This window comes from Mobula hypostoma, chromosome 3 (genome assembly GCF_963921235.1).
Source record: "Mobula hypostoma chromosome 3, sMobHyp1.1, whole genome shotgun sequence".
In the NCBI taxonomy this organism is placed as follows: Eukaryota; Metazoa; Chordata; class Chondrichthyes; order Myliobatiformes; family Myliobatidae; genus Mobula; species Mobula hypostoma.
This window is the reverse complement of record NC_086099.1, coordinates 87,063,091-87,076,430: the sequence shown is the minus strand read 5'-3', so window position 1 is coordinate 87,076,430 and position 13,340 is coordinate 87,063,091. Positions and strand designations below refer to the sequence as shown.

The 13,340-nt window shown below is 40.7% G+C and overlaps 1 protein-coding gene across 4 annotated transcripts in view; it reads right to left on the bottom strand.

The window, feature by feature from the left end:
* LOC134343457 (protein FAM184B-like) overlaps positions 1 to 13,340 on the bottom strand; it is a 223,521-nt gene that overhangs the window by 77,997 nt on the left and 132,184 nt on the right. For all 4 annotated transcript variants that reach the window (XR_010017230.1, XM_063042166.1, XM_063042167.1 and 1 more), the window contains exon 4: positions 4,921 to 5,081. Coding sequence is in view for 3 of the 4 variants with exons in the window: in XM_063042166.1 (XP_062898236.1) it covers positions 4,921 to 5,081 (161 nt within the window). In the remaining variant the exon portion in view is untranslated. The remainder of the gene's footprint in view (positions 1 to 4,920; positions 5,082 to 13,340) is intronic.

Here is a 13,340-nt window from a genome sequence, read left to right as displayed (position 1 = left end):
GGCCCTGCCACCTTGATTTGCCTCATTACATGATGTGTCACAACTGCCCTGCACCTTTGAAACCTCAGCTCAGACCACAAAAATGCCACGTTGTGTAGGTGGCTCAAAAGCTCAAATCCGAAAGGGAAGTTTGATTGCAATGATCATTTTCCGGGAAAAAGTGTCATTTTTAAAGTAGTTAGTTGTTCTGTTTGCTGCCAGTAAGATGTCGCTGTTTTTCTCCAGTGCCATCTTAAACCAGAACTTCTTTGAAATAAGAGGGCAGATAGAGAGAGAGATAGGAAAGTGGCCAGAGCACACTAACAGTAGAGTGTACTCAGGCAGCGGTAATTTAAAATATACACAGACAAAGGCACATCTTCCTGGCAGTGATCCTGCAGACATGTATCCATGGGTACTGCTTCAATAGAGGATTAAAGTCAGAGCTATGGCTTTAAGGAGATAATCATTCAGAAAATGATAACGAGCCAAGAAGTGTTATCACCAGACAAATCAAAAGCATCAAAGCATTGATTTTTAATGAGGTTTATAAAGAAAAAAATGTAGCATAGGTTTTTAGAAGAATAATTCCGAAGTAGTACTTTTGGGTTTGGTTAACATTAATATCATTAATGCTAATAAAAGGAAAGAAGACTCAAATTATTAAAATGAACATGTCATTCAATATTAAGAAGATATGATAATTAATACTCGCATGGAAACAACTTTTATGGAGGCTTTATGATACCAATTGCAATGAGAAACACAAAAGCATAGGGACATGGAATAGGTGCAGGTGATTCAGCCCACCAAGCCTGCTCTGTCTTTCATTGAGACAATAAATCACAAACTGCAGTGTATTAATCAAGGTAATTTGTCTAAAGATCACCAACCGACATTGTTTTCAAACAATTTCAGCAGTTGTTATTATATATAGTAGGTCATAAACATAAAAATGAAACTTATCTAAGCATAATTCATCAGCTGCCACACCCTATAAAAGAAGCTCAGATTTGGAAAGGTGAACGCATTGCCTGCATTGAAATATTCATACAACAACCCATACCTAAAGCTGACACGAACTCGTCAATCTTCCCATTTGTATCCCTCTCCCTTCTGTTTTCTCTAGACCCATGGAGTCTCCAGGTTCTGAAGCCACCATTATCAGAAATGTTAGCAAAATATTGTGCTGCAAATACAGCAAGGATATACAACGTTCAAGTAATGCCATTGGATATAAAGCTGCTGAAACAGAGTAATGCACGGGAACTGTCTAACTCAAGCCCCTAGCAGCAACAGCTGAGAAACTGGTTATTCACTGCCCTCCAAAGAGACAGGCTTTGGAACCCTAGGAGCAAAGGCCCCTAGATTTTCAGACAATGGCATGAAGCACCTGACCTGAGGAAGAATTCCTCTAGACTCAGTATAAATGTGGACATCTTTGCTGGTCCTCCTGGCTGTATGATAACGTGGAGCTCTTCGGGGTGTGAACAGCGCACTGTTCTTGGGGTTATGGGAACCTTATTTATATGTTAAAAGTTACCCACAGCATAAATCAGACTAGTACTTCATATGCCCATATTTGGTTCCTCAATGTTGATTTTAGCAGCTGGTAAAACTATCAAACACTGAGACCCTTGACTTCAAACAAGCTACACTCATTTACCAGTCAATTTTTGTTGCGATGCTTTACAACAGATGTAATATTAGATTAATTATAGAAGTGTTAATAAGCACGAATGATGACTGTGTTCAGCTTTTGGCAGCTGGCAGCCAAGGAAAAACACGTACTTGATGTGTAAAAGCAAGACATTTATGAGGATATTTTGGAAGGTTGCCAGCTAGAAGCCTGGAACTCGCAAGTAATAGCACATGGGAAGGAATCTGAAACGGTGACGTCATTTTGAGTGGAGAAGAGGAGATAGGGTGTGTAAAACTCACAACTGAACAATAGCATTCAGAATACATGTCTGGATTTGATGGCAGTAGAAGAGTAATAAGAAGGGTGGTGCTGGTGGAGGTCTCGACCTTGCTCAACCAGCTTTAAAAATTCAATTATAATTCTGTCCTGTTGAATGACAGCAAAATGCTTCCTGCAGCTGAAATTACAGGAGCAATTGTAACTCCAATGAGCCATGTCAGAGATTCAAATAAAAGGTTTTCAGATATGGATCCATCTTGCCTCATAACCATCTTCTTAAGATGCTAATGGAAAGAGGACGGGGTGTAGACATTTTTAAAAGTACTTTAATGAGACTGGACTCCTCTTGTACTTTTTCTCTTTTTTCAGTTTTAACACTAAACTCTGGGAAATCTGGCAGCCAAAGGACAGTGTGGAACAGGACCATCACTGAAGAATGCCCATGGAAGAGCAGGATTGCTTATAACCGCTGCATCAATCTGATCTCCGCTGTCAGCCATAAGACCACAGGACACAGGAGCAGAGTTACGCCAGTCGCCCATTTAGTCTGCTCTGCCATTTCATCCTGGCTGAGTTATTTTCCTTCTCAAATCCATTTTTCTGCCTTCTCCCCACAACCTTTCATGCCCTGAGTAACTGAGAAACTATCAACCTCTGCTTTAAGTATGACCTTGCCCCCACAGCTGCCTGTAGCAATGAATTCCACAGATTCACCACCCTCCGGCTAAAGAAATTTCTCCTCATTTCCATTCTAAGTGGACATCCCTCTATATCGAGGCTGTGTCCTCTGATCCTAGACTCCTCCACTATAGGAAACATCCTCTCCATATCCACTCTATCAAGGCCTTTCAACATTCAATAGGTTTCAAAGAGATCTCCTCTCATTCTTCTAAATTCCAGCAAGTACCAGCCCAGAGCAATCAAATGCTCCTCATACGACAACCTTTTCATTCCCAGAATCCTTCTCTTGAACCTTCTCCAATGTCAGCACATACTTTCTTAGATAAAGGGTCAAAACTGCTCACAATACTCCAAGTGAGGCCTCACCAGTGCCTTATAAAGGCTCAGTGTTATATCCTTGCTTTTTAAATTCTAGTCCTCTCAAAATGAATGCTAACATCCCATTTGCCTTCTCACCACCATCTCAACATGCAAGTTAACCTTTAGGAAATTTTATTCCTTCTATCAAAGTGCATGACCATATACTTCAAAACACTGTATTCCATCTGCCACTTGGTTGCTCATTCTCCTACCTAAGTTCTTCTGCAGCCTCCCTGTCTCTGCAACACCACTTGCCTCTCCACCTATCTTTGTATCATGCACAAACTTGGCCACAAATCCAAATCATTGACATATAACATAAAAAGAAGAGGTCCCATCATTGACCCTTGCAGAACACCACTAGTCACTGGCAGCCAAACAGAAAAGGCTCCTTTTATTCCCACTCTTTGTCTCCTGCCAATCAGCCAATCCTCTATCCATGCTAATATCTTTCCTGTAATACTATGGGCTCTTATCTTGTTAGACAGCCCCATTTGAAACACCTTGTCAAAGGCCATCTGAAAATACACAACATCCACTGAGCCTGTTTTGTCTATCCCTCCCTTCTCCAAGGAATCTAATGCCACCTGTGGTTTATGAATCTACCTAAGCCTTCTCACTTTCCCTATGCTACTGTTCCTGCTCGTACCCACACCAATCACTTCCAAAGGCCTCCCTCAATCACTTTGCGACACCACACAACCTCATGATTAAGATTTTGCCTATGTTCTCCTTCCTCTTCTAACCTCAATGCTCCCTATCTGAGCTTGGTGCTTCAGTTCAAACAGCACAACAGACTGCTATGCTAGCCCTTTGCTGATACCAAGAAGTTGTTGTTCACAAGTTGAGAATAGGTTCTCACTGTTAAATCCAGTGTGTTGTGAATTTAGTGTGGACATTCACTAACACATGTTAAGATTAATTTGCCAACTGGTGTAGACCATAAACCTTCAGACTTAGGGACGGAATGAGACCATTTGGTCCATTAAGCCTGATCTGCTATTCTATCATGGCTGATTTCTTTTCCCTCTCAAATTCATTCTCTTGCCGTCTCCCCCTATCTTTGATGTCTTTACTATCAAGAACTATCAACCTCCACTTTAAATATAAATCTGAAATAAGGTAAATAATTATTAAGAATGATTCAACATTAGGAAAAATACCTTAAGGGAGAGTAGAGAAAATAAGGAACAATAAGGAATAAAGGGAGGTTCCTTAAAAATACCTTTTATGCTTTAACAGCTTTTTGGATATTTGTTTTGATAAATTCTTTCTAACAATTAATCTTACAATAAAGATACTACAATATATCACTAACAAAACAAGAGAAAGTCTGCAGATGATGGAAATCCAAGCAACACATAAAAAATGCTGGAGGAACTCAACAGGCCAGGAAGCATTTATGGAAAAAAGTGCAGTCGACTTTTTGGACTGAAACTCTTTTTGTGTGTGTGTTGCTACAACATATCAGTATTAACTTTGTAATATTGTACAGTACTACAGACTACAAAAGAAGGTAAACTAAAAAGGCTGCAAATGCTGGAAATCTAGGACAACACAAAAAGGCACCGGGGACTTCAGTAGGTCAGCAGTATCTGTGGATGGAAATAGACAATTGACAGTTTGGGTCTGCTTTCACCTGGACGGGATAGAAAATGGTATGAAAGTCAGTGTACTAAAGTGGAGGGAAGGGGTTAAGCAAGAACTGAGAGGTGATACGTGCATTCAGGCCAAGAAGTGATAGGCAGATGAGGGAGGGAGGAGAGTCAGACTGATATCAGAAGCTGGGAAGTGATAAAGGGCTGAAGATGATAGAATCTGATAGCAGAGGGCGGTGAAGGTAAACTAAATTGTCATCTAATTGCCTAGAGACCCAAGAGTTAACAGTGAGTTTCCACATGCCTACAGAAAATCTTTGGTGATAATCCCATTATCTTAATTTATTTTGTGTGAATGAGTTGTTTTGATCTGACTCATACCTGCGTTAGCTGCAGACTGTGCTCAGCCTGAACATCTTTATTTCCTTGCTGCTGTTGGTCCCATACTGTCACCTGATGCTGTAGCTCTGACACTTGATTCTTTAAGTCATCGAGCTCGGCCAAAGCATTGAGTTTGGACTTGGAAACTTCCTTGTTCTCATCTAGACATGAACAAAATAAACAATAGGTAAGAGTAAAATGAACTCCACCACGGACGGTCCCAAGCCTGGCTGCAAAAGGAAGAGGTTTGGGCACGGGGCTAGGAACCCCATCCCGTAAAAACCCAGTACTACAGAAACCCCAACAGAAGCTCCAGAGAACTGCTGGGAGTTATATACAAACAGTGGCCAGGATGTAGGATTAAAATAAAATGGGGGACAGAAAAGGCATGTAATAAGGACAATGTTACAATAGTCATGGGAGATTTCAATATGCAGGTAGATTGGGAAAATCAGGTTGGTGTTGGATCTCAAGAAAGGGAATTTGTAGATTGCATACAAGAGCACTAAAGGAAAGGCAATTCTGGAATTGGTGCATTGGACCAGATTTAATTAGGGAGCTTAAGGTAAGAGAACCCTTAGGAAACAGTGATCATAATATGATAGAATTCACCCTCCAGTGTGAGAGGATGAAGATAAAGTCAGATTTATCAGTATTACAGTGGAGTAAAGGGAATTACAAAGGCATGAAAGAGGACCTGGCCAAAGCTGAGTGGAAGGAGACACAAACAGGGATAACAACAGAACAGCAATAGCTGGAGTTTCTGGCAGAAATTTGTCAGGTGCAAGATAGATACATCACAAAGGTGATGAAGTATTCCAAACAGAACACGAAGAAACCACAGCTGACAATGGAAGTCAAAGATAACATAAAAGCAAGAAGGGACATATAATAGAGCAAACAATAGTGGGAAGTTAGAGAATTGGGAAGTGTTTAAAACCAACAGAAGGCAACTAGAAGACATAAGGGGAGAAAAGATGAAATATGAAGTTAGGCGAGGTAATTATGTAGAAGAGTATACTAAAGTTTTTTTCAGATATAAAAAGAGTAAAAGAGAGATGAGAGTGGATATTGGACTACTGGAACATGATATTAGGGAGCTAGTAATGGGGATAAAGAAGTGGTGGATGAATTAATAAGTAATTTGCATCAGTCTTGTCTCTGGAAGATGCCAGCAGTACGCCAGAAATTCGAGGGTGTCAGGGGACAGAACTGAGTGCCAGAGGGCAGAAATGAGTATAGTTGCTATTACTAAGGAGAAGGTGCTTGGGAAGGTCTGAAGGTACATAAGTCACCTAAACCACATGGACTATATCCAGAATTCTGAAAGAAATAGCTGAAGAGATTGTGGAGATATTAGTAGTGGTAAAGAAGGCAAATACAATGCGAGCGTTTATTTCAAGCGGACTAGAAGGTAAGAGCAAGGATGTGATGCTGAGGCTTTATAAGGCATTGGTGAGCCATTGACCAGACTGCACTTTGAGTACTGCGATAGACAGTGTTCAGTACATGTACTCTGTGTACACACACACACACTTTCCATTCTGCTGTCATTGTTCTGAATGTGTATACTTCAATGTCTTTGTCCAGTATATTCTCATGATGAGTTTGGCTTTGTGGTACTTTTCCCGCCATACACAGTGAAATCTTCCATTTCTTTAGGAATAGGGATGTATAGATGTGTATATCTTGTTTGCATACTCCACTTAAGGGAGATACTTCCATTTATTTTGTCCACACACACAGAACGCTGGAGGAACTCAGCAGGCCAGGCAGCATCTATGGAAAAAAAGTACAGTCGATGTTTCTGGCCGAGACCCTTCGGCAGGACTGGGAGTAAAAAAGATGAGGAGTAGATTTAAAAGGTGGGGAATGGGGAGAGAGACACACAAGATGATAGGTGAAACTGGGAGGGATGAAGTAAAGAGTTGGGAAGTTGACTGGTGAGAGAGATACAGGGCTGGAGAAAGTGGCGTCCGATAGGAGAGAATAAAAAGGCCATGGAAGAAAGAAAAGGGGGGAGGAGTACCAGAGGGAGGCGATGGACAGGCAAAGAGATAAGGGGAGAGAGAGAGGAAAAAGGGATGGGGAATATGGGGAATGGTGAAGTGGGGGGGGGGGGGAGGCATTACTGGAAGTTCGAGAAATCAATGTTCATGCCATCAGGTTGGAGGCTACCCAAACGGAATATAAGGTGTTGTTTCTCCAACCTGAGTGTAGCCTCATTGTGACAGTAGAGAATGCCATGGAATGACATATCGGAATGGGAATGGGAAGTGGAATTAAAATGCGTGGCCACTGGGAGATCCCACTTCTTCTGGTGGACTTCTTGAAGGTGCTCGGCGAAACAGTCTCCCAATCTACGTCGGGTCTCACTGATATACAGGAGGCCACACCGGGAGCACTGGACACAGTACATGACCCCAACAGACTCACTTGTTCCGCTTGCAAGGATAAGTGCCAGGAGGGAGATCAGTGGGGAGGGACAAATGGACAAGGGAGTTGCGTAGGGAGCAACCCCTGCAGAAAGCAGAAAGTGGGGGGGGGGAAAGGTGGAGATAAAACCTGAGGTGTGTGCATACCCAAGCTCACTCACTTTTCAACTGCTAGGAACTTTCAGACTATTTTAATGGTGTTTAGTATTGAGGCTTTCTGGGGATTTACATAAATATTGCTGTGTAGGCTTCATTGTTTAATGCTATTGTGCAGTAACTTTGGAATGATACCAGTTGTAAATATTACTATTGGGACAATGTATACCTCGTTCATTTTCCATCATCTTTCAACTGCCTCTTTTAATTCAGCATATTTCTGGTGCTTTTCCACTTACTGGTTTCTGTATGTTGTGTGTGTTTGGAATGTCTGTATTTCCTTAGTAAGATATCCTTGCTTGTTTATGCTGTAATATTATATCTAAGCAGTTATTATGGATTGTCCTATCTGTAATAATGGATTGGTCATAATACAATTTGTAAGACTGTCTCTAAAACTGGATCAGGCTTGTATTTATAGCAACGTGTGGTGTCCTCTGAGTCGGTATTTTAAAGCATGATTTTGGTGAATGATGTCTGCCACGTGCTTGTGCCTGTGTAAGTGATCAGATTGAGTTCAACTGCTGTAGGATCCTGTAATGCATTGGATTGTTTCTGGTTTCTCTTGGCATTTTCTGAATTTATTGTATTTTATTATAATCTTTTGTGTTCACCTCCTGGTCCCGTCTGACCACATGGAACCCCTCTGTTTCTGGGAAAAGGTCTCCAACTCTGATCCAGGCAGTCAACGCTTCCTTGTCACCATCTAGTCTGCTCAGATCGTGAGGATATCTTCCATGGCAGGTCATGCTCTTCCATTGGTTCACCTTTTCTTCTGTAGTGATAATTTCTTGATTTTTCAGGGTTAGAGTTAGTGGTGTGTACTTCTTATCAGAATTACATATGCTCATGTGAATTGTTGAATCCTGTATTTGTTGATGAAAGTATATTCTTAGGGGTTTTATCTGACTGTTGTGTAATTTTTTAATGTTTGTTATTTCTGTTCCTCCTTCTGTCCTACATAGTGTTAATCTAAGTGCAATTGAACATACATAGTATTTTCTAAAAATTGGAATTTCAGTTCTTATTTTTGTTTGTAAATTTTCCAGATTGGTTTTGCACCAAGGTATTACGCCAAAAGAATATATTAATATGGGTATAGCTAAAGTGTTTATTGCCTTTGTTATATTTTTACTATTGAGCTGTTTGGCAAATTTTCTTAAGCCTTGAAGTAAATTCTGTTGAACATTTTCTCTTTATTGCACTATGATTTATTTTCTTTGCTTGTTGATATCCCAGACACAGTACATATACGTTTCATAGTCATCCATCAGTTGTTAAGCTGCTCTGCTTTGTATGCTACTAGCTCTATTGCACCTTTCTTTACGCTTAATCTCGTCCAAAGTTCATGGTTATATCTTTAGAATGTACTTCTAATATTTGAATTAATTGCTTTAGCTTTACTGATGAAGTAGCATATAATTTAAAATTTAAATAAGAGAGCGCATTTGTAAATCTGCATGAGCGAAGGATGTTGAGAATAGTGATGGTGGAGTGCCGCAGGAGGGGTGTGGGACAGATTGCAGAGAAAGAGTGCCAGGGGTGGGAGGTGGTGTGGGGGCAGACATACCCAGCCCTGAGACATCATACAAGGTCATTTGATTCCAAATAACTGGTTTATAGATCATTACAGAATATCTCTCTGGTGCTTATTGCTCCCTCCCCTCTCCCTTCCCCCTTTACCAACCATAATTCTCCTCTCTCTGCCCCCTTCCCACTCTCAGTCGCCAACAGAGACCCATATCAGAATCAGGTTTATCATCACTCACATACTGTATGTCATGAAATTAATTTTTTTGTAGCAGCAGTAAAGTGCTAAACACACACACACATATATACACACACACACACACACACACACACACACACTGTACATACATCTATCTATATATAGATAGATGTGTATATGTGTGTGTGTGTGTGTGTGTGTGTGTGTGTGTGTGCGTGCGCGCGCACGTGCCTTAGACTTTTGCACAGTATTGTATAGAAGGAGTGCCAAGGTATAATTCATTCGGTGTCTCAGATTTGATACCCTAATTATTATTGTAATTATTGTTATTTTTTCTTCTGTATTTTCATTTTTTTGTCTTTTGCACATTGGATGTTTGTCCATCCTATTGGGTACAGTCTTCCATTGATTCTGTTGTGTTTCTTGAGTTTACTGTGTATGCCCACAAGAAAATGAATCTCAGGGCTGTATATGATGACAAATATGTACTTCGGTAATAAATTTACTTGGAACCTGGAACTTTGAAGGACAGAGGACTCTGGCGAGTTGCTGTTGGGCTTAAGAAGAAGGAGATAATGAACAGAAAAGCAAAGAGCGGTAAATAGCAGATAATAGTTCTTATGTATTACTTAGAAGTTACACCTTACACTAGCGCATTGACCTTTTCAAGTCTGTGGAAGCCAAATTTTTGGTTTCCAAAATATGTGTGGCAGTGGAGTATGCAATGAAATTGGCTTTACTCGGTGAAATACAGGTAGAATGCCAACCTCACAGTGCTTACAATGACTGAAGTGACCTGTCAGTAACCACACCGCTCTCGGATTGGTTTCTACAGCAGGGGAATATACTCCAGTTAATGTTAACCTGCTTTGAGACATACTACGAGCCTTTTGACCCACCAAATCCATGCTCAAGATCAATCATTGACCCACAAATATACTAAAAGTTACATTAATCCCATATTTTGAATCCCATTTTCTCATCAGCTCCTCCCAGATTCTTTCACTCACCTACACACTAGGCTGTAAATTCAGTGCAGGCATTCTCCATCACACCTTCTATGCCACTGTTTATGATTAATTTCACATCCAGTGTACTAAGATTTAAGTATGCTGTAAAGTAAGTAATTGTTCAGATTGAGTCATCAGCTGGAAATGAAATCAAATTTTAAAAAATAGGGTAAGTTGAGAAAACAATGAGTAAAATAAATCTGAGGAAGTGAGAATTCTTAATAAAATCTTTTATATTTAATATGTCATTTACTGTGGCCAAGTACAGTAACATACCAATCTCCATGACGTTTGGATGTGGGAGGAAGCCGGTGTTCATAGGTTCTCTGGAAGAACATACAGCATCTCCATACAGGCAGCATCCCAGATTAAGATTAAACCTGGATCACTGGCGCTGTGAGGTAGCGGCTCTGTTTTGCTTCCAGTCAACTGCACCTTCTTGTGGCCTGAACAGTGTCAGGGAAACACTGAAGAATGGCATACTAGATCTTTGCATGTTGTACCAGAGGCTTCGATGGAGGAGTTGGAATGGGATTTGCAGACCTAGAATCTCCAGGAGCTCTGGAATCCTCTGGACGAGCTCAGGAGGCAGTAGGGAGAGACAGTTCAGAAGGTTAATGCCAGTAAGGAGTTGGCTAAGTGCAGGAATGAGGTCTGGTAGTAGTCAAGATCCATGAACACTTCTTCAAAAATATTAGCCTTAGGCACTGCTCAAATCACCATGCATCTATCACAAACATGGCAATTTTTTCTTTGCTAATTAGGGCTCCTTCCCAGTGTCCATTTATACAATTGCAAACTCACCCCCACATCTCACAGGGGAAGAAGACGATCAGGTAGACCATTGGAGGACAAAACTGTGGCTGTGCTTGGATTCTGATAATTTTAATCTTGTCTTTAACAGCACTGTCTCTAGGGAACACAGTGAAATAGCTGGTGGAAGCTCAGATTGAAAGGTTGGGCCTGTCATCTAAAGCAAGATCCGAGTGTGTGAAAGGGCTAGCAGGCTGTTAGAGCTGTCTGGATTTCTGAGGAAGTGGCAGTGGGACACAAACCTACATCCTCCTCTCTCAAGAAGACAGCTTAACCTTGCCACTCTTCCTGTGATCTTGTTGTTGCCTTCGAGCTGCTCATAAGATCGCGACACCCCATGAGGTTCAAAGTCACCCTTTAAAGATGTCTGCTCTTTCCTCTCGTGACAGATAGCAGCCTTCCCCGATTCAGACTGCAGCCCTTCAGTCTGAATGAGCACTAACCATGGTTTGTATCATAGTTATGGATCCAACTCTATATAACAGCCTACTTAGCATATGTAGTTCCCTAGGTTAGTAACAGCACAGGATTTACACTCTACTGTCAGTAGAATGGTGGGAATGTAGAAATGATGTGGCACTGGCAATGCCAGTAACAAAACTAATATTTTGCCAACACTTCTGTCTCAGAAAAACACAATCAATAAAGCTGTGAGATTTACTGTTTATGCATGCAACTGTTTGTACATTTTACATTTGCACTTCTGAGCAAAGAAATTATAACATGGTGCATAAAGGAATCGTCTGCAAGAACACGAGCATTAAAACTGAAGGTGTTAATATTAAAGGGGCAGAGTATAAAGCCTTGTCCGTCAATGAGTGAAGAGGTAAGTATCTTTATGACTACAGATTGATCCCAGTGACCTTGTTAATGTTGAGGCAGGCTGGAACAACAAAGTCCTGTCAATCCATGCAAGCCAGACTCTCAGACTCCTGTGGCAAGGATTCTATATTTGACAAATATCAACTGCAAGTTACCTCCCAGAGAAAACAACAGGATCCCTATCATTTATGTAAAAGAAACACGGTCAAATTAACATGCTCACACCTAACATTGCTTAGTGTGTGATAGACTGCTGGTAATACTGACTGATTATTAGTGTGTAACAGCTGGTGTAACAATGAGCCTGATAATTAGCAATGTCATTGCAATGCATCATCTACTTCCAAAATCTTTGGCATTATCACAATTGTGACAGTGTTGTTTTATATCTGCATTATGTCAATGTTAAGAATCTAATTAAAAATAAAACAACTCCTTAGCAATAACACACATAAATGGTCAAGCACTTGAGAATAAAGCAACTATCACAGCAATCACATTGTAATTGTTAGTGCATGAACTCCACACCTGGGTCAAATACAGAACAATTTCTAACAATAGGTCAAGTGCACATAATGCAGACATTGAATGTTCAGTTTAAGTCCAACATCTAGCATGTAATTATTTGCAGTCTCCAGTTCCAACTTAATCTTGAAAGTGACTTCTTGACTGCACTTTTACGAATAAAGTAACCCTGAAATGTTAACAATTTCCCTTTCCGCAGATTCTGGCTGACCAGTTGAGTATTTCCAGCAATTTCTGCTTTTATTTCAGATCTCAGGGAAATGTAGAATGGAAATTGGAAGTTGTTCAGGGAACATTTGCATGGGGTGCTGGATAGGTCTGACCCATTGAGGCAGGGAAAGGATGGTAGGTTGAAGGAAGCATGGTTAACAAGAGAAGTGGAACATCTAGTCAACAGGAAGAAGGAAGTAAGGATCAGAAAAGGCTCTTGAGAGTTATAAAGTAGCCAGGAAGGAGCTCGAGAATGTACTTAGGAGAGTTAGAAGGGGGCATGAGAAAGCCTTAATGAGTAGGATTAAGGAAAACTTCATCGTGTTGTATGTAAACGTGAAGAACAAAAGGATAACCAGAGTGAGGGAAGGACTGATCAGGGGTAAAAGAGGAAATGTGTCTGGAGTCAGAGGAGGTAGGGGAGGATGTCCTTAATGAATACTTTGCTTCAGTATTCACCAGGGAGAGAAACTTTGATGAATGTGATGACAGAGTAAAATAGGCTACCGTGCTGAAACCTGTCAATGTTAAGAAAGATGTGTTAGAACTTTTGAAAAACATTCAGAAAGATAGTATCAGGAGCCAGACAAAAGTACCCTATGTTACCACAGGAAGCGAGGGAAGAGGTTGCTATGCCTTTGATGATAATCTTTACGTCCTCACTGGCCACAGCAGTAATACCAGAAGATTAGGGGGTGGATAATGCGGATAATCCTAGAA